The sequence below is a fragment of the Antrostomus carolinensis genome, unplaced genomic scaffold, assembly GCF_000700745.2.
Source record: "Antrostomus carolinensis isolate BGI_N321 unplaced genomic scaffold, ASM70074v2 scaffold23163, whole genome shotgun sequence".
NCBI classification, from domain to species: Eukaryota; Metazoa; Chordata; class Aves; order Caprimulgiformes; family Caprimulgidae; genus Antrostomus; species Antrostomus carolinensis.
The window spans coordinates 8,840-19,373 of record NW_010304761.1 but is presented as its reverse complement, the minus strand read 5'-3'; the positions used below and the strand labels follow the sequence as shown (position 1 = coordinate 19,373).

Genomic DNA, 10,534 nt, shown 5'->3' with positions numbered 1-10,534 from the left:
ACCCAAACCATTCTGTGATTCTATGATCTGACAAGCCAATATGCTCCATTCACGACTCGGATGCTGAATCTTTGCTGGGTACACCCTACTAGTTGGCTGTGCTTTGGCCTGCTAGGCAGAGCCCAGGAGCGTCTCTGAACATCTCTGCCTTGCTGGCTGCACAAAAAGCTACAAGCACCTATTGCTTGTGCTGATTAAATTGCAAACTTTTAGGTGAGCTTGTGGAAGGAGAATACACAGACTAAGCAAGTGTCCTTCAGCATCAGGATGCTTTGAGTTGCAGACCCAGCAGTGCCTTGTCTCCTGCTTTTGTAAACCCCCGTCTGAGTCATGGGATCTACTTTATGGCCTTAGTTCTTAACCTGGAACGTGAATCTGATGTGGGAAAGATACTTACTGACTGTGAGCCAGAATCTGGGTGTGCCCATGGTGATTAATGGTGCCAACAGCCAACTTCCTGAGGTCCCCACATGGAGATCTTCTAGGCTGTGAGCCAGCAAATCACCAGCCCAGTTAGAGACTGCAGCCAATGTCACTACCAATGACTCATGTAAAGGTAAAACTTTGATCTTAGCAGAAATAACAGGATGCACAAAGCAGTTGGATGTATCCTGTGAGGACACACCTCGTTGTTAACTGTCTACCTGCATTTACTGCTGTACAGGCAGCGGAAAGCTGTGCTTGGGATTCTGAAAACACAAAATCTTTTATACAAGAGCCTGCGCCATATATGCAAGATCCAGGATTATTTTCAATGATAATTCCAACTGCTCATTCCTCTAGGGAAAGGGAAGAAGCCATGGCATTGGCCATTCTGCTGGCTGTTTGAGGACTGCTCAAGGGCATGGATTATTTGCAGTTCCTTAGTGTAAAGAAGCCTGAAGGGATTAAACTCATCCTTTTCTTGCTAATGATGGGGCATCTCAGTCTGGCTTCAGTGTGATGAAATAACTGAGTAACGATGAATGTTTGTCTGTGCTCAGTTTGCAAGGTGGAACAAGGTGCACGTAGCCTCGCTGCTGACTCAGTCTTCAGCTGTGTGGGTACAGCTGTGGTGGGACTGCAGGAGACAAAAATGTCTGTACTTCCAGTTCCTTATAGGCCATGAAGAGAAGCCTTCCCCCATCAGTGTAATCTTGATAAATGATTGTTTTCACATGGCTCAAACAAAAGAGCAAATGAACACCAAAACCTGAGAAGTCATGGGTCAAATATGTTGTTTCCTTGGGAGCTCTTGTTCCTCCTCCAGTGTTACTTGTTTTAAAGGAGCTTTGAATTAATTGCTGAACATGCTCTTATGACTTTGTGACTTCTTTGATGGCTAGACAGAGCTCTTGCCCATGGTTCCTGATTTTCTGTGAGCCCACAATTCCCCTTCCTGTACATGTTTTATTTCTCTGTGGCTCTTCTGGTCATCTGCAAAGATAATGAGCCTACAGGATGGCTAGCTTGGAGCTAGGCTTGGTTTGGAGTTTTTGGACTTTAAAAAAAAGTCCTTTTTTTGTCTTATGAGGTTGGTTTTTGTTTCTTTTAAAATATTTCTGCTGATGCTGTGAATCTCTTAAGCCATTAATCAGCTTTCACCTTTTCTGGAAAGTCTAGTGTTCCATCTAGACCAACCCTTCTGTCTATTTGCTACTGTCTCTCAGGGTTGCTGAAGCTCTAATTAAACCAGAGATTTCCCTATCCCACCAGCAGCTGTAACCTGTAACAAATGTCTGCCTTGTTGCCGGGGCGCTCCAGTTTGCCTGCCTTTCTGTAGGGGCTCTGGCAAGCTTTTCTTCTTCCACAGAGGCAGCCTCTTAGTAAATGCCAAAGGACACTTTTTGTTCATTACTAGCAACTGCTGAAGAATTTAACCCTCAGCAACATCTTGATCAAATAGAATGAGTGGTCGCCTGCCAGCTTTGCATCTCCAAAGGGTATTGTCCTTAGTGCTTTACATTTTTACAAAAGAAATAGAAACTGTAGTAGCACTGAACATGCCTAGTGTTGATTATCTGTAACCTCAGCTCTGTGCTGGAAGGCAGGAGAGCGCACCGTGTTCAAACACCCGTGTCTATCCTTTGGGCTCTTCTGGGCTGTAGTCAAAGGAGCTGGACTTGAGCATGCTGAAACTGCAGTTCAGGCAGCTTTTACTGAGGGGTATTTAATTGAGGAGCTGCAAATGTGAATGGCTTTCTTGATAAGACTTCTGTGCTGCTGTCAGGTCTCTCTTACCCACTACAGACTACAACTCTGGGATGTGTTCCCTGTACAAGTTATGCTTGAAAACAATCCCAGTTGCTTAAACGTGGCACAAATCTCTGCTCCAAGACTTGGCTAGAAAACTGCTTGGGCTTCCCATAATAGAGGGGAAAAGATGGCAATTTCTTTTGCTGATAAGGCTGTAAACTGATCTTTACAGGGCAATCAGGTACTCTAATAGTATATCCCAGCACAAACAGCTATAGAAATCTGGCAATCTCTTCTGGCCTGTTCTCAGTCCTGCGAAACGAGTTGTTCTTTCTAGCAAGAGTCTGGCTCTGTAAGCAAAGTGCCCGTTAAGGAAATAGGAAACGTTAACTTAAGGATGAAATGTAATTTCTTGTGGTTAACTCCTGACAGCCTTGGGGGGGGGATTCTCCCCTTCTTGAACCGTTTTGGTTCATGTAGGTGGGTCTTGAAATAAGTAGGATGCAAAGTGATTATCTCCTAAAATCTGGCCATGAGCCAGGCTGCTTTAGATTGATGCTGTGATCCTCCACATACATGCTCTGTCTCTTGGGAGTATCCTGGCATGAGTTTTGTCAGAGTCTCCAGGTTATCAGACCTATTCAGAGCAGGACTTTAAAGTGCATATGGAAGACCTGGAGTAGTGAAGAGCTCCATATGTGATGCACAGTGCAGGGTTTCAGAGAGAGATAGTTCAGAGCAGGACTTTAAAGTGCATATGGAAGTGCAGGGTTTCAGAGAGAGATATTCCACAAACCAAATTTTGTTCCTTTGCAGATCTTTCTCCTTTGAGGATCTCACCAACAACTGCAGCTGGAGTGGAGAGTAGCTTTGTTTTTTACACTTCTACTCCAGGGTAAAGGGACCCCTTACAATAAAGCTTTGAGTGTGGGTGTGACATAGAACCACAGTATAAGGCAGAGATCAGTAAAGCAAGCAGCCCATCTCTCTGCCAGTGATCCAACCTTTGGGTTAGTTGCTTCTTGCTCACCATTCTGAAAACACCACAAGTATCAGTTGACAGCTTTCCCCTCTTACCTTTACTTCTTGTTTCTCAGTGCTAGAATATCACTAGCAAGGACATAAAACTTAAGTTTAATGACTTGCATGGCTTAAATTGCCGTCAGTATTGCCAGAACTCATGCCTGGTTTGCTGTCTACAGCTTCTTTTTCAGAGAGAGTGCGAAACATGTCTCCAGATGAGATCAAAATCCCTCCTGAGCCTCCTGGCAGATGTTCTAACCACTTGCAGGTTGGTATAAGTCCATTTCCACTTTTTTTTTTTTTTTTAAAAGAAGGCTAGGGAAAGGGATATTTGGGGATTCTCCTCAGTATTTGTGCACAAGTCAAACAGTATTAAAGCTGGGTTTTTGCCACACTGAGTTTATGATTGCGCTGTGTTAATGCTTTAGACTTTACAGCTATTCTCCTTTAGGAATCTCAAAGTAGCTTCAAGCTGTTTTCCAGTCTCTGTGGTTCACTTGCTCTTGCTTTAAAATGGCTCTTGATCCCACCAGTGACACAGGAGCAATGTTTATTGTGAGAACTGCTATCCTCTTACCTCAGCAAATTCAGCTCTGTAGGAAAGAACAAATCATTGTTTTTCTGTACGGGCCTGAGAATCCTCTAACTGGAATAGTTGAGGCAGCATTGACTGGATTCCTTTTCCACCTACATATCTCTAGATGATAAACATTTAGAGGGAAGGCTAGTAACTTAGAGGCAGCAAAAGAAAACAAATGCATGTTTTCTCTGGTGCACACCCAAATAATTGCGTTAACCGACTTTGTAATAACCTTCTGCTCTGTTTTCCTCCTCCTGATGGAGGGCAAAAGAAAGAGCAGGGGCTGCTGTTTCCTACCATCCAAGTTTTAACTGCAGTTACCTGCCCAGTAGACATACAAGTAAAACATCACTTCTGGAATTGTCTATAAAGTAAGCTACTAATGTGCAGTGGTGATTCAGAATGACTCACTGTCCAGATCATGCTTTCTTCTTCTCTGCACAGTGTACCTGGGCACACCCGTTCCTCCTCTTGTGCTGTAGGAGGATTTTGCTGTTCTGACATCAATGAATCAGAGTGCGTTAGATCTGAGGAATGCACAGAGCTTGAGAGAGTGGACAGAATAAAGCAGATTTTCTTCCCCTTTGACAGCAGTTTACTGTGTTAAATCAAAGTAGAACTTGTCCTCTGTTAGCAGGTCAAACCACATCTTAGAGCACTTTGAGCAAGGAGATGGGATTGCTCTTCAGAGATTCAAAATGTTCTAGGCTTTTCACTGTTGATCTGCTCTTTCCTTTTGTCAGCTTCTTCCTCTAATAAACTGTATCTTTAGCTCTGCCAGAGGGAGTATTTCTTATTATAAAGTTGACCAAGTAGTTCCCTATCTGTGGACTTTGTGAACCACATCACAACCTCCACGAGGAGCAGACAAAAGGGAACATCTGTTCAATCTTTTCCATTCCCCAAATTCCTCCCCTTTGCATTTTTTCTTCAAACCTCATGGTGTGTACGCTGGATGTGATGATTGTTTAATTTCTTCTTGCTAATTTTATGAGGACCTGATGAAAATTTATCTTAGAAAGCTTTTTTTAAAGTTGATGAAATAGGAGTTTCATATCAGCTCTTAACAGACCTTATTTATTCGGGCATCAGCAAACACTTAGACAGTAGTCAGTTCTGTATTTGAGTTGACTGCCCATACAGAGGGAAACATGAAGTGACTTATCCAGAAGCAACAAAGGAAAATTGACTCAACTCTCCCATCCTGAAAGACTGAAGGCTTAGCCTCAGATCTTACTTCATATGCTTCTTGTACGTGAGAAATTTGTGTCAAAAAGAAAAGATTAAGGAAATTTCTGAGAATATTCTCCTAGTAGTACCACTAAAGTTGCCTTTCACAGGGGCTTGTGGCTTCACTAAGATACTTGTGGATGTGGGAACTATGTGAGTGATCTGCAAAGAGACGCTGACTCCATCTAACTGGCCACTTGTGCCCAAGCAGGGATTTAAATCAAGTGGCAACCAAGTGCATCATTCCTAAGAGCATTAGGCTGCCAGTGGACACCACCAGAAGTACCTGATGATCACATCGGTTTTAATTCTCCAGCAGAACTTGACTTGGCTCATCTGTTACCCAGGCATAGCTGTGAGCCTTGACTTCTGCACAGTGTAGCCCAGCAACTCTTTTTCATCGGCATGACTGAGTCTGGAGGTGAATGTGATGGTGACTGTAAGTTGTGGGAGAACCTTTGTGGATTCCTCCTGTCCCTCTTGAAGCTGGCTTCTACTTCTCTACAGCCATTACTATGAAGGGAATCAACAGACTGAGAGGAAGAAGTGTGCACAACTGCCTCAAATGCAGATCTTTGATCACTGAAGCCTTCAGAAAGTGCAAAGATCAGTTCCCTTACCCATCCAGACAGTTCATGAGTTACTTTCAGACCTTAAAGGAGGGAGTGTCTGTACTAATCAGCCTACCTGGCCTTAGGGGAGAGGTGAAATCCTTGCTCCATGCAAGGTCAGTGGTTCAGTTGGCTTATTTCCACATGTGCACTTTTGATAGTCAGCTGGTGTGCTCCTCCTTTTCTTACTGGCTCACCCTGTAATCTCTCTCTTAGGATAAAATTCAAAAGCTATATGAGAGGAAAATAAAAGAGGGCATGGATATGAACTACATCATTCAGAGGAAGAAGGAGTTCCGCAACCCCAGGTAAGCCACTATCTTTTCCTGGGTAACCAGAGCACCACACAACTCCTTGTTGGAGTTGTAGCAGAAAACAGGATCCTGAGCAAGAAGTACTAGAGGTTACAAAAATGAGAAAGGCAATTTGATTGTAACTGAAACAGTAAAACTCTTATTTTTTTTTTTTTTATTCTGTGAAGCAACAAATAGAGTTGGTGTGTTGGTTAGATTTTACAGGCTTTGGATGAAATATTTTAGACGTGTCTGTTCTGGGAGATTAATTTTGGGGAAGAGAGAAATGGTAGGTAGTGGTGTATCACATCCATCATAGCAAGTGTAGCTTCCCAGGTTCTGATTTTACTCTGGCAGTGTGAAGAGATGACAACCTCTTCCTGTTAACAAATCTGAAACGCTTGCTTTACTTCTAGCTCACTGGCTCTTGCCTTTCCTTTGCAGCATCTATGAAAAACTGATCCAGTTTTGTTCGATTGATGAACTTGGTACAAATTATCCAAAGGTGAGTTGCAAGACTTTTGACTAGGAAGGGAGTGGGTATAAGATAAAATAGGAGTGTAAGGTCTTACCTCAGTCTTTTTTGAGCCTGCCTGTTTCAAAGTCCTTTAAGGAAACTTCAGTCTGAGCCTCTACATTGAAGTGAACATTTCCATGTGCCTCCAACTTTACTATAATGATTCTAAACAAAAACTGCTGAAGTATGTAGATATACATGGAACTCCTTGGGGGGGATATAAGCTGAGCAGCAGCAAAATGTATGACTTATCCCAGTGTCCTGTTGGCTTCAAAGCTCTTTCTTCATTCGCAACAGAACAAAGGTCTGATGTGATTTTTGTGTCACTGGGATACAAGAAGAAATCAGTAATGAATGTCATCAGTGATACAGAACACACCAACAGAAATACATAGAACATTTTTGAACTGGATTTTGTGCATATGTGGAAATAGCCCTAATCTGATGTATTTTTTTTCTTTAGGACATGTTTGATCCTCATGGCTGGTCAGAGGATTCATATTATGAGGCACTAGGTAATTCCATGAAGTCTTTTTTTTTGTCCTAAGATTAGCTCTTTGTGTTTTGTAGTTAATTAAGTGCACTAGAGTCTTCACTTCCTTTATAAATGAGAAGTCATCACATGCTGCTCTTTAACTACTTAATTCTGGTTGGATGTGCCTGAATGTTGTTGATGCTTCATCAGTCTGGAAAGCCTTTTCATTTAAATTGGCTCTTCAGTGTTTTCATCTCTTAAATTATTGATTTAGTGCAGTAATCCTTTGATTAAAAAGCAGTAGTTAGTTTCTTGGCAGTTTTATTTTCTATATGCAATTTGAAGTTTTTGATTGTTTGTGATGGGAAGTGTGTGAGTGAGAGAGAACTATGTATTTTTACTGTTCCCAGTAAAGTTTCTTGTAACTTCTGATCTTTCTCAGCTAAAGCCCAGAAGATTGAAATGGACAAACTGGAGAAGGCCAAGAAGGAACGCACAAAGGTAGCTATTCAAAACCAAAAGAGATGGAGATGCAGGGTTTTTGTTTCTTTCCCTGCTGAATTACATTTTGTAGCTTTGCTGTTTCTTATGAACTGTGCTCTGTGCTAATACTGTTTGTTTTTCTCTTGCTCTGTCCTTTCTTCTTGCATGTCTTTTTCCAAGCTCCACAAATCAAGTTGTTTGCCCTTCCTTATAATTCCATTTCTCTAGGTTGTTTACTCCACTGGATTTCCTTCTGTTTTGTCAGTATTTTTAAACCAGAGCTCTTAAAATGGTATTCAGTAAGTCAGATACAAGCAAGATAATGCATAAAGAACAGCTTTTTTCTTAATCTATGACACTTTGCCTGGTTGCATAGCCTAGTTATAGCTTAATGTCCTCACCATATCTCATTGTGAGACAATATCTGCTTTCTCTTCTCCTTGATTCTGCCTTCTTGCATCTAATTTCCAGAAACATTGGGCCTAATTTAACTTTTAACTGGGCTTGTTGCAAAATGTACATTGTGTTGTGTGTGTGACCCCCCCACCCCTAAAGAACACAGACAGACTTTGGAAGATTTTATTCCTGTTCTTCAGTGGTGTTGGCTTTAAGCTAGTGGCTGGCATTAGAAAACTGTCTGATGTTAGAGATTGCTCTCTAACCTTGCAGAAGGCTCCTTCCGTATTCAGTATGTGGAGGGGTTTTTTATTTATTTAATTTTTTTTAGTGCATGCTGTATCTTGTTTTGGTTTTTCGCACAGTAACCCAGGTATCTGATGATATCCTTGCCCATATCTGCAGTTTTGAAAATATGAGAGTGCATGCTGTGGTAGCTCTTGTTGCTAGGTTTCCTGCTATGATGCAGTCGCGGTAAATCGTGCAGGTAGGAACTTGTCTTGCATGTTTCTTAAAGGAAAAAGAACAGGAACTACTAACTGTATAAGTACATTCTTTAATGACCAGGATCTGTCCTTTCTGAGCTATATCAAATTCCTATGCTTATACCAGTTAACAAACACGTTTTTATTGTATCTGACTTAGGAGCTGGATTGCAAGAATCCTTAAATGATCATGTAAGCTTTGGCCTGAGGTCTACATCTTTCTTCGTGCATGACAGTCAGCCTGAAGGCCAATGTCTTACATGACATTAAAGTTGTTCTTAAAAACATAGAGAAGTGATGTGGGTTAGAAAAAGACTGTCTATATTAACAATTAATTTTCATCTTTTCCCCTTTCTCCTGTGTGTCTCTCCCTTCCCAGATTGAATTTGTGACTGGCACTAAAAAGGGTACAACAACAAGTGCCACTTCTACAACGACCACAACAGCCAGTACCACTGTGGGAGGTAAAGAACAGTTGTGATTGTACCTATTAAGCTGCAGTAATGCTGGGACTAGTGCTTCCTGGAAACCCTGAAGGCTCCTTATTGGCTGTATATGTAACATTCCTTCCAGGAGCTGATGGACTAGCTATTCTCTAGTCCCTATATCTCATGGCTGTCCTTCTGAAATGAAAGCTTAGGATGCAGGTTGGTTAGTGAAGAGGTTTATTAGTGCATCAAGAAACCTGCTGATGTTTATGGCTGTAGAGTGTTCTTGGCACTGGTACATCTCAAAAGATCTGGAAAGGTTGAAAATTGTTCTCCTGCCTACAGCTTGCCTTTTAAACTGGGAAGAAGGGAGAAAAAACACTGGAGGCTGATGAGCATGTGTTGTGCCTGTACCTGAGCAGCTGAGATATGCGAGCTCTCTTAGAATTAAATATGCTCTTGGGCAGGGAGTGAACCTGTCTCCCATTTGGCTGGAGTTCAGGTGCAGAGTTTTATTTTGACTCTGGAGGTATAAAGTTGTCTTTCCTCCTCAATATTTGCTGCCAGTGTATGTTGAAATTGATGTGAGGGAAGGTTGTCTAGTCAAGCAGTGGTACATGAAGAGTTGACAAGATGGGGTGTTAGGAAGGGATTGGTGGCCTTTAACAGAATACTAATCCTCATTTGCTTGATCTAATCAAATTCACAGATGCCCAGAAGAGGAAGAGCAAATGGGACTCGGCCATCCCTGTAACAACGATAGCTCAGCCCACCATCCTCACCACCACTGCAACACTGCCAGGTGTTGTCACAGTGACAACCAGCGCAAGTGGATCCAAAACTACAGTCATATCAGCTGTTGGCACCATTGTGAAAAAGGCAAAGCAGTGACTGGTATGCTGGGCCTGGATTTTCGGACTTAATAGTCATTGAAGCCATTGTTCTCGGAAGGGAGGAGTAGCTTTCGCCTTTGGTAAAAGATGACACAGTTCTTTGAAACAGACCACAGTTCCCTTTTGAAAGACCGGGGGCAGGAGCAGGCCTGCCAGCTGTGTGCCCACAGGAATGGACCTCTGCCGAAAATGCCTCTGTCTCTTCTTGCTGTGGGAAGAACCAGTCTCTGTGTGTTGTGCTGGAGGAAGGTGGTATCTAGTGTCAGCTTGTAAAAGTTAGCTTATTAAATTACTGTGTTCAGTTCTTCTTTCCTACTTGCAGGTCTGGTTTGGGCAGGGAGAGGGAAGGCAAGTAGTGAAGGAATATCAGTGTTACCCTTGAGTATTCCAGGTCACACTCAGAGGCTGCTAGCAGCTTGTGATATATGCCTCCCTCACGTGTGCTAACTCAGTTCCAAGGGAATTAAAGCAAAGTCAATTGGTCAGTGTCCATCTCCAAATGTGTACCAGAGACTTGAAGTGATCTACATCTACAAGTGTAGACTCACTCTTTGTTACAGTACTGACATCTGTACCTATGTGCATATCTGTGTAGATCCCAGTGACCACGTGTTAAATAGTTTTACTCTTGAGGAAACTGTGCTGAAAGCATCTTGTTACCTGTCTTGCAGGGATGGAGATATTGATGCAGAACCCATAAGCTGTAGAGGTTTGATTTGTGAACTCATTTGCAAAGACCTGTGCAGAAAACTCTTCCATTGCCATGGAATGAGATTGGACAGCAGATAAGCAGAGGAGAGAACGTCTGATCATAATTGTGATGTTGTCCATCGTTGTACTAGATAGTGACGTCCTGTGAAATGCACACATGGCAGTTACTGCTTGCTCCACTGTTGTGATAAAGTTATTTTCGGTTGAAAGTTTTATTGTATAAATCTTCTTACC

The 10,534-nt window shown here is 42.2% G+C and overlaps 1 protein-coding gene across 1 annotated transcript; it reads left to right on the top strand.

Moving 5' to 3' along the window:
• Positions 1–3,377: 3,377 nt before the first annotated feature.
• Positions 3,378–9,919, top strand: SAP30BP (SAP30 binding protein; the record flags this gene model as incomplete). The annotated part of the gene is made up of 7 exons (XM_010164575.1): positions 3,378–3,466; positions 5,836–5,927; positions 6,357–6,417; positions 6,893–6,944; positions 7,347–7,405; positions 8,648–8,732; positions 9,406–9,919. Coding segments are annotated over 7 exons (620 nt in total), but the record flags the coding sequence as incomplete, so codon positions are not given.
• Between the last annotated feature and the right edge of the window lie 615 nt (positions 9,920–10,534).